A 19327-nucleotide genomic window follows, 5' to 3' on the forward strand; every position below is an offset into this window, starting at 1 on the left:
ATCACTGCCTAGCATCCTCTCTTGGACCTGCTGTGAATTCATCTCTTGCGTTCGAGTCCTGGAGAGAGTAAACAAACACATTTTATTCAATAGACTCCTGAACTGAACTATCTAAAATACAGTGTATTATACATTTTGGAACTGGGTAACACTCTGTACATATGCGTTTGCAACATATAATAAGAAATGTTAGTCTATAGTCGCCTGCAGCTTACAATACATTCAGAAAACCAAATCCCAAATATTGCTCAAACTTGTTAGACCTGACAAGCTTGGTTTGGTCTCCCCCAAGCATTTTGCCTTCACCCCTCCTGTTTTCTGTATTTGTTTTTGTTGGAACTTGGACTCTGTGCCATTTACCCCTCCTAACCATTCCTAAAGTGTTTGTGCTTTCTTCCCTAAAACATGGTAAAATTGGCTTGCACCTGATTGGCCAATTTAATTTACTTATAAGTCCCTAGTGTAGGTTACTATAAGTACCTGGGGCCTGTAAATTAAAGGCTTCTGGGGAACTTGCAGCACTCATTGTACCCCCCACTACAGTAGCCATTTAAAACATGTCTCAGGTCTGCCATTGCAGCCTATAGTTCAGTTTAAAACTGTCAATTCAACTTGGCAAAATGAGCCTTTTGACAGGCCTAAACCTTCCTTTTTATCCTGATGTAGCCCCTAAACAGCCCACAAGGGAGGGTGCATTCCATTTAAAACGTAGGAAATGTGTTTTTCAGTTTTATATATCCTGGTAGTGAAAAACTCCTAAATATTGTTTTCACTACTGCAAGGCCTATCTCTCCCATCGGATAACACTGGGTTACCATATTACATTTAACAAGTGCTAGCTTTTGATTGGGAATAGATGGGAATATCAAGTGTGTACTCAAATGAATTGCAATTTAAAATCCTCTTTAATGGTAAAGTTTGATTTTAAATTACAATTTTGAAAATGGCACTTTTAGAAATGTGGTATTTTCCCGTGAAAAGTGTTTTAATGTCTTTTAGGAGTTACCAGCTGTCTGAGCCTGTTAATGGCTCACTCATTTAGAATCTATATTGGGCCCAGACAGTGAGCATTAGGGGCCAATGTATGTGCAAAATGGGTCATCCTGCCAGGATTATTGGGGGCAGAGCTGGTCCCTGCCCCACTTGCATATCAAAGGGCTTTCCTCCAATGCAAACAAAGAAATCTGACACTAGTCTTTGTATCCGCAAACCTCTTGAAGATATGGTAGGGATAAAGATGAATACTGGACCTCCTGAGGCACTCTTCATTACATTCCTGGACGTGCAGACATTACAGAAGAACGGCTGCCTTGTTCCCGAGGTGACTGCCTTGCTGCTTGAGGCCTGGCTTGCTTGGCAAAGGAATGCCCTGCTGCTACTAGACAATTGTCCTGCTGCTTGAGGCCTGCCTTGTTCCCCAGAGGCTGCCGTGCTGCTTGAGGCATGCCTTGTACCACAGAAGACTGCCCTTTTACATTTTGTAATATTATTGTTTTTTTTAACTAGGAATTGTTAGACAGGTAATTTAAAGGTGAATAAACAATGTGACAGTTCCCTTATAGGACAGGGGTAAATAATGCACGTTTTAGTCATTTGATTCCTGTATCTGTAGGAAATTATTTCTGAACATATTTGATAGAAAACACTGTAAGGACAGTCAGGGCTTCTATGGACTATTTATTTGCTTTAAATGATGCTTTGCCACTGGCGTCATATTTGTAAAATGCTATTTGTAGCACGTGTTGGCTGCAGATACCATGCTATGCACACATCTGCCATCTTGTGTTGGGCTCAGGTTTTGCATTTTCAAACCATCGGAGATGAAGGAGAAGGTGATGTACAAAGTGAAGGGGGTACCATTATAGCTGGTCTGCACTACGTCACCTCCGACAAGTCCAGCCAGCGTGAAGAAGCTGAGCAGTAGGTCTTGCTAAATGGAACCATCACACAAACAGAGACCACAGAGATTGGGACCCAGGATGAGTACATAAAACGACCCCACATAAAGAAAGCAATCTCCCAGCCCTCCCAACATGACCTAGGCACACCACGGCCTTCGGGTTCTGGCCTACACCAAGAGCGCACCTCAGAGCTAATACAGGACAAGATTATCCTCAATCAGAATAGGGCCTCAGGGACAGGCACGGAGCCGACACACAGCAGCACTTGATGCCAAAAAAGCCATCAACTCCTGCACACAACACAGCACCTACACCTCGCCACCCTCCGGCACCAAAAAAAACATTGCAGCTGAGCAAATGTGAACCTTATAGGAGCCCAAACACACATCAACTCCGAAAAAGGTATCAGAACATCCACACTTCAACTCCAAAAAAGGCTTTGGTATTGACCGCTATGACACCTACAACCTAAAGCTGTACTGAAGCATAGAAAAACAAACAGAAAAAGACAAGGCATTGAAAACAGCCAAAAAAACTAGCGGCCCATGAGTCGGAAGGAAATGTTTTTGAAAACCATCACCGGATCATGCGAAAGAAGCGTCAAAGAAGTGAGGGACTTTTACCAGTAAAGTTTAGAAAAGGAAAAGGAAGAACACTGACATGCCTCAGCTAATTCCAAAGAAGACAGCTACGTAGCATAAGGCCCCAAGCCCTATGCCAATTGACTCTAATACATCTCCACACCCCATGTCACCATCTTCAACACACTCAGCAGAGGAAGAGGCAGGAAGTCAAAGTCACTGTACGTATGATTCAGACTCATAAGGACATCCCCCACAAAGCCTAGACCCATGGGGTGATTATAACTAGCCAGCAGACACAGACATAGAACTCCCAATGCCAGCAAAGGCATCACCCCAGACTATACATCACCTTATCACAGTGTGATTTAATTTGCGGCTGAATACCACTAGGTACAAATGCATACCACAGAGGAGGAGACAGACTTCCTAATAGAGACACTGTCCAAGACGGAGCACTCAGTGCATAAACTTCCAATGATATGGTCCATGCTCTAGGTATTCACAGAGATGTTGAAAGGCCCAGTGGAGTCCTTACAACATGTATTGAGAGGAAGTGCAAAACTTCCCCAATGACCCTCTTTACATTATGGGACATCAAACAGCTGATTCCCGCCTAGTGAAATCAGCGAGGAAGAGAGCAATGTCCCAAAGATCTGGAGTCGTGCCTCCTCCAGATAAAGAAATTAAGCTCATTGATGCTGCAGGGAAGAGGGTGGCATTTGGACACACCAATCACTGGATGATATGTAATACAGTAGGACTTCTATCCAGATATAACAGGGCAACATAGGATGTGATGGAAGATCTTATTGAACATCTTGCTGAACAGTACAGGTAGGGGGGAGAGCTAGTTGCAGACGGTGGACAAGTGTCTAATGCTTCCTTGAGAAAAACGTGTAAAGTCCGATCGCAACACTAGATGGCAGGAGTGTGCATAGCATGTGAATCTGCCGCCCTACACGCTGCAAATGGATGCTTACAGGGAAGTAACATACTCCTTTCCATCTATATGTATAGAGCAAAGCAGTGATTCACTATTTATTGTTACATTATGTTGTTACGTTATGTTAAAATTGCCTTTTTTGGTCTAATAAACTTGGTTTGATGATAATTAGGGCTCCCGGTTTTATGATATATTTTTTTTACATTTCCGTTTGTATTTATCCATATTTATTTTGTGCTAATTTTATCTGTATTTATCCATATTTATTTTGGTCTTTGTGAAAAAATGAAGCTGAAATTAGTATATTTCTGCATTTATTTAACCGATAAATATGCACTCATGCTTGAATGCCTGCCAGGTTTCAGTGCTAGGAACACCTGCTGAAGTTAAATCAATGCACTTATATGAAAACATGCAAATTACAGTTCAGCCTTGTGTATATTTACTGCTGTTGAAGCCTCTTTACTAAAACCCCTTTCTTTTTAACCCCCTTTCCCAATAACCCAATTTCCGTTTGTATCCACATAAATACAGTCACAAAAATAAATGTTTCTATCTGTATTTATCTGTTAAAATCAATAAAAACGGAAAACAGAAAGCCCTAATTATAATGAAATTAAACCAGACCTATTAGATTTGCAATGTTGTTTATGAGCTCTAGCTACCTCCCACATACCATTACTGAAGAAGTGACTGGCAAACCTCAGAGGTCATACAAACCTCTCTAGTTTAATATTGGTAAATCATATTAAAGATGTCTATTATAAAGACAGTACATTAGTTTATTTATTTATTTTATTTATTTATTGAGTTTTATATAGCTCTGACTAGACCCGTAGGTATCAGAGCGCTTTACATGAGGATCAGTGAATTACAGGTTACAAGTTACATCTGTTACAAAGCATAGTCAAATATAGGATAAAAAAGCAGGGTTAAGGTAAATTTGTCAGAGAAGGGGGAGGAAGGAGACAAAACAGGGAGATGGAGAGTACTGTGTGGCTGGGTAGGTGACGGCCAAGGGGAAGAACCAGGGCTGGTCTCCTCGATAGCTGTCTGGCAGCTCCACGGGGCTTCGGTCATAATGCTCGGACTCCGCTGTCAAAGGGAGGGGGAGGAAGGAGACAAAACAGGGAGAAAGTGTGCCCAATGTCCGGCTGGGTAGGTGATGGTCAAGGGGATGAACCAAGGCTTCTATTCCTCTACAGCTGTCTGGCAGCTCCACGGGCATCGGCCATAATGCTCAGACTCCACTTTCATAGGGGGGGAGGGTGGAAGGAGACAAAACAAGGAGATGGGGAGAGGCTGAGCCGGATGTCCGGTTGGGAGTTGGAGAGATGAGAAACCGATGTCCGAACAAAATTAATCCAGATGGGCATGGGGATGTTGTTTTGGTGATTATCAAGGTGCCATCATCAGGAGGCTTGAGAGCCGGGAAAGGCACACGCCAGAGTGCTGGAGAAGACAGCGGGCCGAACGGGGGCAGGGGGCGGGCACCATCTAAGTGTCAGGCATTTTCCTGGCCTGATCGTACTGTAGACATCACATCCTTGAAATGCCCCCTGGATGGAGCACCTATGTAAAGGGGGATCAGACAGGTGCCTCATTGAACACCACTTATCCTTTTTGTAAACTTTTGCTGGACAGATAGCCTACTTTGAGGTGAGATTTACTAAGAACCTGGTAAGATACATTTTATAATGCACTGCTGTACTTTGCCAATGGTTTCATTTGAAGAATTTGGAGCAAAAATAACGTTCTAGGAGAAAAGGTATTTTTAACAAATTCACATGCCATAACCATTGTACTAGAGAGACATACCATAGATATTTAGGATTATGAAATTCCTACTGAAGGTGAGATTGACTCTTACATGCTAACTCAATATGTTCTTCTCATTGAATACGGCAACAATGATGTTGAAGACTGATACTGAAAATAACTAACTCAAAATCTCCGAACTGCCACATAAGATTGACAATAAGCTCAGCATCATGAATGTCACATAATTCCCAAAAGAAATACCTCCAATTGATCTCACCCATGAGAATATACTTTTCTCAATTTTATAGCCGGAGGTTACATTATCAAAGGCAATAAGAGGCAGCAAAAGAGGCCATGTGCAATAACTAAAATAAGAGGATTAGAAAGTTTGTTAACCACCTAAGTCCTGAGGGACTTAAAAGCAACCTTTTCCAGAGTAAGTTTAGTTTAGTGATGATCAGGCAGAGACAAATTCTATGGGCTACCCAAAGCTTATAGAACTAGTTACTGCTGAAGTAACCAAATGCAGGCCTCTGTTGCGTGTAGGCAAAGCCCGAGAAAGACCAAAGTCAGACTTAATAACCATGTGAGATGAAGGGTTGACTTCTGTTTTCTCAGACTGACATTTAGCAGTTTCAAAACAAAATGTGCAGAGAGCTGGTTTTGGCTCATTAAACACTTAACTGAAATACTCTTTGAAGTGATAACATAGTTTATGTGTTCTAAGCAAAGTTTGAATAGCCTTTTCCAAATCCTAATGCATTTCCTAATTACTAATGTTGCTTTTATGATGATTTTAAATGAGGATTAGTGAAAATTATAATGTCAATAAACCAGATATTTGTCTCGAAAGAATAATTAGCATCTAATTATGGGCAAGCTCAAAAGATCTGTCAGAATATGTAAAGCTTAGAAAGAAAATTGATTTAAATAAAGTACAGAAACATTAATGTCCGCATGATCAGATACATTTATGCATCCTTCAAGGGAACTATGCGATGTGACTTGATGTACCTCCTTGTGTCCATACAAAACCCTTCCTCTGCATTAAGCACAATAACAAATAAATATCAGAATGAAATGGTTTGTAGAAATATTATTTCAGTGTTGGTAAATAGAGACATAATTTGCTTTATACAAGAAATAACACATTTGTCACCTTACTCTACCCTTCAGGTGATAGAACTATGCAGACCAACTGATTCCCGTCTTGAACATGTAGACTTTGAATGTTTGTTCAAATGTCTAAGTGTTTGCCACCTCGTCGGAGTATTTGCATCCCTCCTGTTGGAAAGGAGGGTTATATTTGTTGCTGATAATCTCAGGTAAGGAATTGGTCTTTTTAGTTACCTAATTGTGTTCTAACCATTATATCATAAATTAGTTTTAAAGTGTATCATCTGTTTTCATTTAGTAACATGGTCAGACGTTTAACAACAAACTCTCAATTTGATTTACAATGCATAATAACTGTTTTCGCTAGAACATTGCAACTCAAGGGCAGTAGCAGTCAAAGTAACATTAAACTATTCCATACAGACTTGGAGTTTCAAATTTTAAATGATGGGGAACCTTATTCTTTTGAGGATTCTCTATAAAACGTTATCACATTGTATTCAATTTAACTTCATAAAGAAGTATGTAATTTTATTATCCCATCATCTCAGGGTTAATGACAGATGGGCAGGGTAAGGTTTTGTATTCATACAATGATGGCAACAATCCCATTTCTTAGTGGGGGAATATTAGGATATTTTTTCTCTGTAATATCCTTCCATCTTACTATGTCCATCCAGTGCATGTTTTCAGTCCTGTTGTGCCTTTTAATATTTTTAGTTTAATTTAGAGGCAAGAAAAAATAAATCTGTGTTCATAAGTATGAAATGAAAATATGGTACACACTTTTCGGGAAAAGATTTCTCTTTTACTGATAATGTGTACCCTTATTTCCATATTATACTATGATAATAGAGGACTCTAGTATGAGTCATATCTCAGTGCCTAAACAATCTGTGCCAGCTTTTGGATAGTGTACACAAGATTGCTTTCTAAAGTTTAATACCCTTACCAAGTTTTCCTACCCAACAAATACTTTTAATTGTGATGATCTCAACATTTGTAAATTGTGGCCTAACACTGATTAAATGATCCTAATCTTGTCAATCTAATAGGGAGCTCACATTGAGAGCTAGCTTTGACAATCCAAAACCTTGCAGCTAAAGAACAAAGTTCATATTTTTCAACCAGCTTGCCTTATTGTTAGGATCATGCTCACAAATCACCAAACCCAGACGTGGGTCTGGATCCAACTAAATTCCACTATCATCTCATATGATGACAAACAGCATGAAACGAAATCTAGTCCATAGCAATCTCAAATAACATATATCAACTGTATTGACTTTCAGCACAGTGTTCAACTTTTAGAACACTGGTATGACATCCAACGTCATACTAGCTCCAGTGTATAATATACTTGAAATCTTGTATCATACTGTGCTAGTCAGAGACTGAAGATGATTGGGAGACTACACATTTCATGAATGAACGTTGTCAAGTCTCTTAAAAGTAGGTGTATGTTTTTCCCCTTAGCAAGGTTTACACACAACACTTATATGTCTCCACATTTTAAGGGTATGGCTTACAAGATTTGTAGGTGGCTGATGACATGAAATTTTAGACAAGTGTAGGCGCTTAAATGTAGTTCTAATCAACTGTTGTTAAGTATGGGATACCTGATATCCCTGTGGCCACTTGGCATATATAAAATGGTAATAAGTGGTATGTATTTACAAATCATTTCTGATGGATGTTTAATGTGAGGAAAACACACAGAACACTGGCTTTAGTGGGTCCCATTAAAGTAAGAATAATGAGTTGGATTTTCTACGTTTTTTCCTGAAAAACAAAGTGGAAATCAGGAAATCAGCAAATGTTGTTTATGCACTTGTCGCAAAGATATAACCTAGTGGTAGAAATGTAAATCCAAACATTGATATGCATGTGTCCTTTAGGGATCTGCTGACATCATCAGGCCCAAGACAATCATGGGAGAAAACACATGGAAGTACATCAATTGTGCTCTCCTTCTGCTCACCAGTTCCTCACAAATATGTGGCTATAATTTTGTAAAGTGAGTCCAAAAAGGGTTCTCACTGGACAAACATGAAAACCTTTTGAGTGCACTTAGAAACCTTCGGGAGAACACAAGGAACTGTGCATAGTGAACTACTGGCTGATTTTGAGTGTAGGTGAAGATTGTATATTAAATCACAAGGGAAGCAGAAGCTGGATTCCCTGAGGTTAACTTGTTTAAAACTTTTATTTATTTTTTAAAAAAAGAACAAGATGTATGCTTGATTAGAAAATGTGGCCTATTACATGACTTATCTCCATCCCAAATATGGTTCCTTCAACCCCTTTTGCCCCCCAGAATTGTGCCAGCTTTGTTTTTGATATAACTAAATTCATGTTCTCTAATTCCAAATATGCTGCTGTACCTGGGAAGAGACCAAATTGGACTAATTTCTCCCTATTGCCGCCACACATTTTACAAGCATTTTAAAGCATAGCAAATGTATTGCTACCGGTGACCAGCCATACCATCCCAAACTTTGACTACATTGATTGTGGTCATAAAAGTAAACTCTGGTGTTGGTAAGTCCACATATAGGATTAGATAGTTTAAACAGAGGGCATGTCCCTTTAGAGAGGGAGTGCAGGCCCACACCTCTTTGTCTGAAATGTGATAGCCTCTGAAAGTTTTGGAGAACAATATGTGTCATTGTCACCATGCTGCATTACAGCACAGTAGATGCAAACGTGTCAATTGTGTAAGCACATTCATTTTTCATCTCAAATATTTTTGTATCGACTTCAGTTCACATAGCAGGACACCACAAATTGATTTACTTGTGATTAACAGTAAACAACCAGTAATGTCACAATAATAACTCAATGTCAATGTCATGGGAAGAAGGCTGTCTTTTGAAACATTAACTATCTGGAGACTATATAACAAACTCCAAAAAATGATAACATAACATACTATTATCAGTAAGTACAATGATCAGTAGAATCAGTAGCTACCACTTCTCCAAGATTTGATCTTTCAAAGATTCCCATGCTCGATGATGACACTATCATTGGAGGGCAGCCCATCGATGAAGACAACATTGTAGATGTTGAAAGCAGCAAATAAGTCCTTGCAACAAGTGAGTGCAACCACTGACTCAACGAGGACATCGTTGACGACATCATGGGTAAAATTCTGTACTTAATTCCTGCTCCAGGACATACTTCACCAAGTAAGTTCTCACACTCCAGGTCTCCTTGATGTGGAAGATCAGATGATGAGGGAACGTTTGGAACTGCTCACAGCTTTTTGGAGCTCAACTTAAAATATCAGGAGAAGGTTGATGAACAGTACTATGATGATAATTACATACTGCAACAGACACAATACTATAAGAGACCTAGGCAACATGAGGAACACTTCACACATTATACCAACCCTCCTTCCTAGGAAGGCATGGTTCAGGTTCCTTTAGCCTTGTTCCAAGACCACCAAGAAATGCTGCAATGGTTATTATAAAGATTCCCGGGACCCACTAAGACAGTGCAGTCTAGCCGTCCATCTCCACCTTCGAGAACACCTTCTCCTATTCCGCCACCTGTGACACCTAGACTTCCACCATTGAAGCATTTCCTAAAGATGATCCATCCTCATTGGAGGAAGAAGGAGAGATAGCAGACAACTAATCTAAGTCCAACTAATGGGATGACTATTTAATCCCCATTCCTTCTCCACCTGCCCCACAACTGGTGGACTCTCTGCTAGATGACATTGGAGGTTTCCATAAGCTAATGTAAAGGGCTGCAAAACGATTCCAGCTACTATTGACAGTTAAGCAATCTGAGTGTTTTTGTATGATTTTAAAGAGCCTGTCAAATGATCTGTCTAAGCAGTCCCTGTAGTAGATTACATTTATGAGAAAGGGACGAAAATAATGAAAAATCCAACCACGGTCTCTGCTGACTTACCATGAATTGACAAAAAAATATAAGGCACCAGGGGATTCACCTGCATGTTTAATAGGCCATCCAAATTTGCTGATATTTCAGGAGACTCAGCGCCAGTCCAATAATCCCTAGACTCCTATTCAAGCTCCACTAGATAGAGAAGGAAGATGCCTTGGTAATATTGGCAACACATTCTCCACAATGTCGGCGATTACAGTCCATGTTATCAATTCCTTTGTCATATTTGGTACGTACGACCGTAAAATGTGTTCGGACATCAGTGTATTTATAGATCTTATATCTGAGAAAAAGAGAGGAAAATTGAAGAAAATATTGCAGTAGAGAGAAAGAACATCTTCTGAAATAATAGACTGTGCTATGGATATAGCATCAACTGGATTTAGCAAGAGCTGCAGTTCTAAAATGGCAGGGATGGTAAAAGATGACCTCCTTTAGACCTGGGGTACAGGGCAAGATTCTGGATATGTATTATGACAAAGAGGCATTATTTGGCAATCATGTTGATAACACATTACAGGCCATCATGGCAGAAATGGACACTGCAAGAACTGTGGGCACCTTGCAATTCAGGAGAGTTGCCTTTCGAGGAGCATGAGGAAGGGATTTTTATTCACATAGAGGAGGTTACCAGAAGTTCAAGCAATTTCAACCCTTCCAACAGCAATATCTACCATCCTACCAGCAACAGTCCTATTGACCAGCAGCAGCTTATACTGAACAAGTGCCAAGCAGAAAGCAAACCTCTCAGGGAAGAGACACTGGCAGAAATAGTGACCCTATACAAGTGCTGTTTAAGCCCAAAGAAAAGCACAACACTGTGTGTACCACAATGTCCAGCCTCTCCCATCGATGGTGGTAAATAACATCCAACTGATGGGTATTAAACCTCATCACCTACGGTCATACTTTAGAATTCATAGAAAGGCTGTCGAAAACTCCACCAAGGGGAGTGCACCCACCTCAACTACACTTACTCCAAAAGGAAGCCCTCATCATGTTAAACAATGGCGCAATAGAAAAAGTTCCCCACTCCCAGAAAATAATGAGTTTCTATTCCCATTTTTTCCTGATAAAGAAGACATCAGGGTAATGGTGTCCTATCTTGGGTTTCTGAAAATTAAACAAATAGCAACAGAAGCAATCCTTTTGAATGGTAACCCTTCCAGGCATCCTGCATCTCCTCAACCACGGAGATTACATGACAATGTTGGATGTACAGGATGCTTATATTTTAGTCTGGTGACTTAGTTGACTAATGTAGGAGTTTGGAGAAAAAATGGAGGAAAACTCATACCCCAATTAGCAAAACTCTCTATTTAGAAGCTCAATCCAACTATCTCAAAAACATAAAAAAAGCTCGGAGGCATACACTTGATTCACAAATCACAGAGGCAGGAAATTCCACTAGGGAACTTTTTAAAGTTTTACAATCTTTTGTTAAACCCACAGCCTGTGAAAGCCCAGACGATTTTAATCAAAATTTATGTGATGAGGTCTCTATGTTCTTCGAGAAAAAAATAGACTTAATCTATGAAAAAATTACTAAAACATCAAATAATAGAGATACCACCAATATTCCTAGCCTTGAGTCTACCAATAGAGGAACAAGTAGGCCTACTCTGACTATGATCCCAGAGATTAGTCTCACTGAAGTATATACGCTACTTAACCACATTAAATCAGGCTCACCGACTGATCTATTACCCGCCAAGATGATTGCTCCTCTGGGTAGCATTTTAGCACCAAGCCTGAAAGCATTGATCAACCTTTCCCTCAAAGAGGGAATGATTCCCAAAGATTGGAAAAAGGCAGTAGTGAACCCAATTCGCAAAAACACCGCGTTACCATGGTCGGACCTTAACAACCTACTTCCTATATCCCTCTTACCCCACCTCAGTAAGATGACGGAGAGACATGTCAACTCTCATCTCTCTAAATTTATCGAGGCAGCGGACGGTCTGGACCCATCTCAATCTGGGTTCAGGCCAAATCATAGCACAGAATCAGCTCTCCTCTCCGTGACCAATACCATCTGAATGGCACAGGATAGAGGAGGCTCTATGATTCTGGTGCTATTAGATTTATCCGCTGCCTTCGACACCTTGATCAGTCGTCTGGAGGGAATAGGAGTGGAGGGAACTGCTCTATCTTGGTTAAAAAGCTTCATCTCCAACCGATCCCAAAATGTTCGCCTGGGCTCCCACTATTACATTTCTAGGGAGCTCACTAAGGGGGTTCCACAGGGCTCATGCCTAAGCCCCACATTATTTAATGTGTATGTGGCCCCCTTGGCGAATTTGGTAAGGAAATATGGGTTCACACCAATATCCTATGCAGACGACACCCAACTGCTGTTCCCATTCCAAAATATGACTTCTGCGGTAAAGAATTCCTTTGCTGCTGGAATGAGAGCAATAGCTGGATGGATGACCTCCAATTGCCTACAATGCAATGTGGGTAAGACGGAGGTCATGCTCTTTGGAAACGCCCCACTCCTCTGGTCACCTGAGTGGTGGCCTCCAGAACTAGGCACAGCTCCATGCCCAAAGGAAAGTGTGAAAAATCTGGGTGTCAAGTTGAACCAATCACTGGTGCTCAAAGACCATGCCATTCAGGTTACGGGAACCTTCATGAGAGTAATTGGCCTACTTAGAAGGGTTTTCCCCTATCTAGCAGATCATCACCGGAGAACACTAGTGCAGAATCTAGTAATTAGCAGGCTTGACTACTGCAATGGATTGCTTATATCTGCCAACGAGGAACAGTTGAGGAGGCTACAGGTTGTCCAAAACACAGCCGCTAGGCTAATCCTCAATGCATCTGCTAGATCCTCCTCCCATCTCCTACTTAACAAGCTACACTGGCTTCCCATACACCAGAGAGTACAATTTAAGATATGTTGTACAATTCACAAATGCTTGTATGGAATTGGTCCTAGGTATCTGACCGAAATCTTTCAACCCTACCAACCTGGAAGAGCTCTAAGATCTGAAAACCAAGCTATACTACAGATCCCTAGGATCAAAAGAGAAATACAGGGAGGCCGAGCCCTTTCATTCAGAGGCCCCACTCTTTGGAACTCACTACCCTCCATTCTGAGATTAAATTCCAACCTCTCTACCTTTAGGAAATGTCTGAAGACGTATCTATTCCCCACCCAGTAATCCGAGCTATGTCACACAAACTCTCTGTCTTTGCCTACTTTCGGAACACCTAAGCGCGGAGATATCTCCTCGGAGATCGAATTCCGGCGCTATACAAGAACCGAAATAAATAAATAAATGTGTCCACTGTAGGGTCACAGGTTTAAAGCCCGGTGGAGCCACTGAACCTTTCATCCTTCTGAGATTGAGAAAATTAGTACCGTTGAGTAACAATAAACACCTGTTATTCAACGTCGAGATACCCGTTGTAGTGAACATGCGCTTTACAAATTCACGTTACGTTACATCCCCATACATGCAAAAAAAAAGGATGGTGGATTCAACTCAGATCTGTGACTGCGGGTGAGTGTCTGAAAAGTTTCAGCTCTCCGTCCATCATCTCCTTGTGTTTACATCCCCATACATCCCAAACATCACAAGTTTTTATGATTCACTGTAGCCTGCACTCACTATCTATTCAAAGCCCTACATTTTGGGCTTAAATCAGCTCCCTGCATCTTTAAAAAATGTCTTGTTCCTGTGGCTGCTTTTCTAAGAAAAAAGGGTTATCAGGTATACCCAAACCTCGATTATTGGCTGATAAAAGCACCAATAAGCCGCAAAACACTGAGGGCCACTAAGTCTTACCTAGCATTATTTAAGAGTTTAAGTTTAACTGTCAAACCAGAAATCTTTGATTCTTCCATCATTAAGACTAATGTTCCTGAGAGGGGTTTTGGCTATAACCCAAGACAAAGCATTCTTATCCCAGGACAGGCAACAAACAACTAGCGCACAAACATTCGAGAAGAAAGTCCATTTCAGTACATCTGTTCAAACCACTCCTAGAGATGATGTCCTCTGCCATGTATCTAGTCCCTTTCTCATGACTGAAAATGAGACCTTTACAGGCGGCACAATACAAGCAATTGATTCAGATGGACAGATTATTCAACGATCTGGTAACGATCACTCCAGGCATGATAGAAGCTCTAACCTGGTGGACAAAAGCCGACAATCTCTTACAGCTCAATATTCCTTCCTAAAAATTCCCGATTACGTGATAACAACTGATGCTTCCTGAGAGGTATGGGGTGGCCATTTGCAAGACCTTCAAATAAGTAGAAAGCATTCTTTGGGACAAAAGATCATGCACATCTATCAGGTAGAACTCAAAGCAGTTTATTTAAGTCTTCAAGCTGTCCTACAAAGGATAGCAGGCTCTTCAGTGAGTTTGTACTGACAATACCACCAGCATGCACTACATGAGCAAACAAGGGGGCACAAGATCACTAGCCCTTTTCAAAGAAGCACCCGGGATCTGGAACTGGGTGATGACACACCCAAAAACACTGAGGGCAGAACATGTTCCTGGTACGAGCAACCTCTTAACGCACACATTAAGCAGAACAAAGAACAGCTGCCACGAATTGGAGCTTGATCAATTAGCTCTGAACAAGATCTTCTCTCTATGGGGCAAGCCAGCATTAGGTCTCTTTGCAACAAAAGACAACCAGATTGACAGTTTTATGAAAGTTGCAATAAACATCGAGAGTCATGGGGGAATGCCTGTTTGATCAGATGGTCAGAGATCTTTGCATACACTTTTTCAATGCTACCTCTTATATCCAGGCTTCTCAACAAGATGAAGGCAGAACAGTGTTGTGTAATCGTGATAGCCTCAAGGTGGTCTGAACAGCATTGGCTCACATAGCTGATCCTGTTATCAGAAACCAACCACATTCAGTTGAAACAATTCAGGATTTTTTTTACGATGATCCAAGATCAGGTATTTCATCCAGACCTGACTTCTCTTCACTTATCTGCATGGCTCCTGAATACTATGAGTTCTCAGATCTAAATATCTCTGAAGACTGCAGAGACATTCTTTCAGAACATAGATTAAACACCACTAATAAAACGTTTAGATTAAAGTGGATTCGTTTCTGTCTATGGTGCCAGAAATTGAATATTCACCCTATTCTTGCCACCAACAATATCGTGATTTGTCCATGCATCACACCTTGTTGTACTATCAAGATATAGATGGCCTTCAAATTCACTATTTTTATGGTCTAACTGGATCATTAAACAGCTTCTTAAAAATCTATTCAGGCTTTTTCCTCCAATAAGGGCTCCTCCTCCAAGTGGCAGCTTAATGCAATGCTGTCACAGTTAATACAGAGTCCATTTGAAACAATGCACAAAATGTGTCATGGAAAGTAGCATTGCTGTTAGCACTGACACAGCCAGAAGGGTTAGTGAAATGCAAGCCTTTACAATTAATGAGCCTTTCTTGCATTTTACAGATACTTCTGTGGTACTCAGAACGTATCCAAAGTTTATCCCCAAAGTCCCTTTGGGTTTTCATCTGAATAAACCTGTTATACTAAGGGCTTTATTTTTGAAAGATAGACCAACTGTTGGTAATACATAGGAATCATTGTAGAGGTGCCCCCCCTAAAAGGAAAGCATAGCTTGATGAATCTCAGCTGCTATCCAGTTCCGTCATTCCAAAGCTGAAAGACCTTTTGGCAACTAAAGTCAAGGCTCATTCCACTAGAGCAGCCTCTACCGCCACTGCATTGTTTGCAAGAGTGCCTCTCGAAATGATATGTTGAGAGGCGACATAGAGAAATGCACATACATTCATGCAACATGAATGCTTGGACTCTGCACAGCGCATTGATGCGGCTGTTGGAAAGGCGGTGTTAAGTCATCTATTGCAATAGGTGAGCCTCTTTCGGCTACATATGTCTGCCTAATATTTATATATCTCTGTACATGGGTTTATACCCGCCATCGGCTATTGTGATATTATGAGAATGTTTGTAGAAATACTGTAACAGCTAGCTATTCTGATTTAAGCATGTGAATCTATGAAAGATCCAATACTGCAGAAGAAAATAAGTTAGTTACCTGTAACTGTAGTTCTCCAATATTGGCAACTTTCATAGCTACACATGCAACCCACCCTCCTACCCGTGGAGGCTCCCCTTATTGTTACAGTATTACTTTTCGTACAAGAGGGAATCAGCCTCTATGGGGAGTGTTCTAGAAGGTGCTTTTGCCTGACTGGCTGGAGTTCAGTTCTTTTTAAATGAGTTATTAAAGTGAATGTTTCATTGCCATTATGACCTATGGCAATGTTATGTACTTCTTTATCATGGTGCTGTGGAACTCACACTTTGTTGGGGAATGAGTCAAGCATGCACATCTGTGAAATATGCCAATACTGGAGAACTACAGTTACAGGTAAGTAACTTCTTTTATTTTACATCAGGACTTTTAAGACCAACATGAAGTCTCTAAGTATGCTCTGTATTTGCTTGATGTAATTTGTTTTGTTTGGAATGTTTCTAATTTTCCTTCCTTTTAATTCACTGCCTGGCTTCATGAGCAGCATCAATCAATATAATGAAACTAATCAGTTTAGTAAATCTGTTTACTTTATGTATAATTTTGTACTTTTTCCAGCACCTTGTCAAAATGTGGTCATGCTGTGGTTGCACTGCTTTACCCATTCACCTGGCAGCACACCTACATCCCTGTCCTACCAGCGTCCATGATAGACATTGTTTGCTCACCCACACCTTTTCTCATTGGAATACTGTCATGCTCCTTAACTCTTCTTGACGATCTGCCCATTGAAGAGGTGAGAATTGCATTTCTACATTCATGAATGCAGGTGGTGGTTGATAAAATGTCTTGCAAATGTTCCTGTCTTGAACTTATTAAACTTGTTAAAGATTCCCACTTCGATTAACTGAATAATGAACTAGATGTGACTCCCACGTATATTTGAGATCACTTTCTTTCACATCTTTCTAATGGCATGACTGCTTACTGAATAGCCATGCCCAAAATGCTTGTGAATGTTATGCCATACCCCTTCCCCAATAATTCTGTTTTATGTTATGTGAAAGCACTTACAGAACTGTGAAGCATCCTTACATCATACATGTAAAACTTTACACAAATCATATAAATGACATGCCTTCCGTTTAAGTTGTACCAAATGCTCCACTATTACTTCTACAGCTTCAATTAAATTGTTCATTTTGTCCTGTTCAGCATGCTAGCCAATATCCAGGTTACCTCCCTATACAATTCTGTTTTTGTTTTTATTATTGCTATTGGCGAAGTTCTGAGTTATGGCTATTTTTGTTCCTTATAAAACTATGCATACAAAATAGAATAATATAAAACGTTTTTTTAAGTTGCTGTTAGACATGGCATCCTTGGCATGATTTCCCCCCTAACTTTTTGCCTTCAACCCTCTTGTTTCGCTGCTTTCATTTAGGACTCTGTACACTTTACCACTGCTAACCATTTGAAATGAAATTCTTTATTGTGTAGTTAATTAAAACCATTAAAATTTTCCAATGCATAAAATATATTACCTTCACGTGCTATTATAAAAAACAGATATAAACTATTAATACCACATTTAAAATTTGATTTCAACCCTTTCTAAAGTGCTTGGGTTCTCACCATAAAATCTGGTAGAATTGGCTCATACACAAATGGCATATCTAATTTCCTTGTATGGCCCTAGTAAAGTGGCACAGGAACTGTAAATTAAATGCTACTACTGGATCTACTGCACTCATTGTGCCACCCACTTAAGGAGCCATTTAAACATGTTTCAGGCCTACGATTGCAGCCTCTGTGTGATGTTAACTGTCATTTCTCTTGGCAAGACACGCCTCTGGTCAGTCCCAAACCTTTCTTTTTAATACATTTAAGTCACCCCTAGGGTAGGCCCTGAAAAGGCAATAGGGAAGGATGCACTGTAGTTAAAAAGCTGAACATCTCTTTTAAGTTTTACTTTTAAGTTTATCCTGGTAGTGAAAAACATTTGTTTTTCACTGCTGGAAGGCCTACCTCTCCCACAGGATAACAATGGAGTTACCTTATTACATTTGTTAAGCTGTGACTTCCAAATAGGAACCGGTAACCAGTTTGTATTTGGTATCTTTGGAATTGTAATGAAAAATCCTCTCTTATGGTAAAGTCAGGTTTTAAATTTCAATTTTAGAAATGGCACTATTAGAGAGTTGGCATTTTCCTGCCTTAGCCATTTAGTGCCTGTAGCCTGTCTCTAGGTCACATGACTATTCTTTCTAGAGAGCCACACACAATAGAGAGCTTAGGTGAGCCTGTTTGGGCCATCAGTGGCAAGATGGGAAGGCAGAGCTGGCCACAGCCCTATTTATACTTGAAAAGGCTGTGTCCTGCCCCCACACAAAGGGCTGCATAACCCCTGTAGCTAGTCTGAAGCCAGTGCAGGGGATGCATCTCCCACTTTAAAGGAGGCACCTGGTATAAATATCGGACCTCAGACACCAACTCTTCAGTATACTTCAGGACCTCTGGAGACGGGCTGAAGAAGAACTGCTGTGCAGTGGAAAGACTGCCACTCTGCTGGTCTGCTGACTTGCTGGACTACTGGCTTGCTGGATAGCTGCCCTGATGATCTCCTGCCTGAGACAGAGAGATTGGACCTGCATCTTAACCCAGGACTCCCAGAGTGACTTCAAAACTTCAAAGGCTAGTCTGCTGGCCTACTGTTCAGAGACACAGTGACATAATAGACTCCCAACCTCCTAAACTCACACCCTGATCCAGCTGGAGTACACCTCTGACCCCCAATGGTGCCCATCAAGTTCTGAACCCTTCGTGTAGTCTCAGTGGAGCTGAATTGAAGTTTTTGAGCTCTTCACAACCGCCTATGGGCCACTTGGTGGCAAAACCTTGTTGCTTACTCGGCCAATGCAACGTTTCATCAGTCGGACTCTTTGAGCTACAGCATCAACTGCTCCAGGGGAGTGCCACCGTGAAGCTCCAGCCTGACAGGTCACGATGACAACAGGAGTTTTACGCCACAGTTACGACCATCCACAACACTTCATTGCTCCACACAGCCTTCCTCCACAGCAAAGGGGATTT

The 19327-nt window shown here is 40.8% G+C and overlaps 1 protein-coding gene across 3 annotated transcripts in view; it reads left to right on the plus strand.

Annotated features, from left to right (window-relative positions):
* Positions 1-19327, plus strand: part of DENND2C (DENN domain containing 2C) — a 388745-nt gene that overhangs the window by 344027 nt on the left and 25391 nt on the right. For all 3 annotated transcript variants that reach the window (XM_086923286.1, XM_086923287.1, XM_086923288.1), the window contains exons 13-14: positions 6366-6514; positions 16853-17030. In XM_086923286.1, coding sequence (XP_086779412.1) covers positions 6366-6514; positions 16853-17030 — 327 coding nt within the window. The remainder of the gene's footprint in view (positions 1-6365; positions 6515-16852; positions 17031-19327) is intronic.

Source organism: Lissotriton vulgaris, chromosome 5 (assembly GCF_964263255.1).
Source record: "Lissotriton vulgaris chromosome 5, aLisVul1.2, whole genome shotgun sequence".
In the NCBI taxonomy this organism is placed as follows: Eukaryota; Metazoa; Chordata; class Amphibia; order Caudata; family Salamandridae; genus Lissotriton; species Lissotriton vulgaris.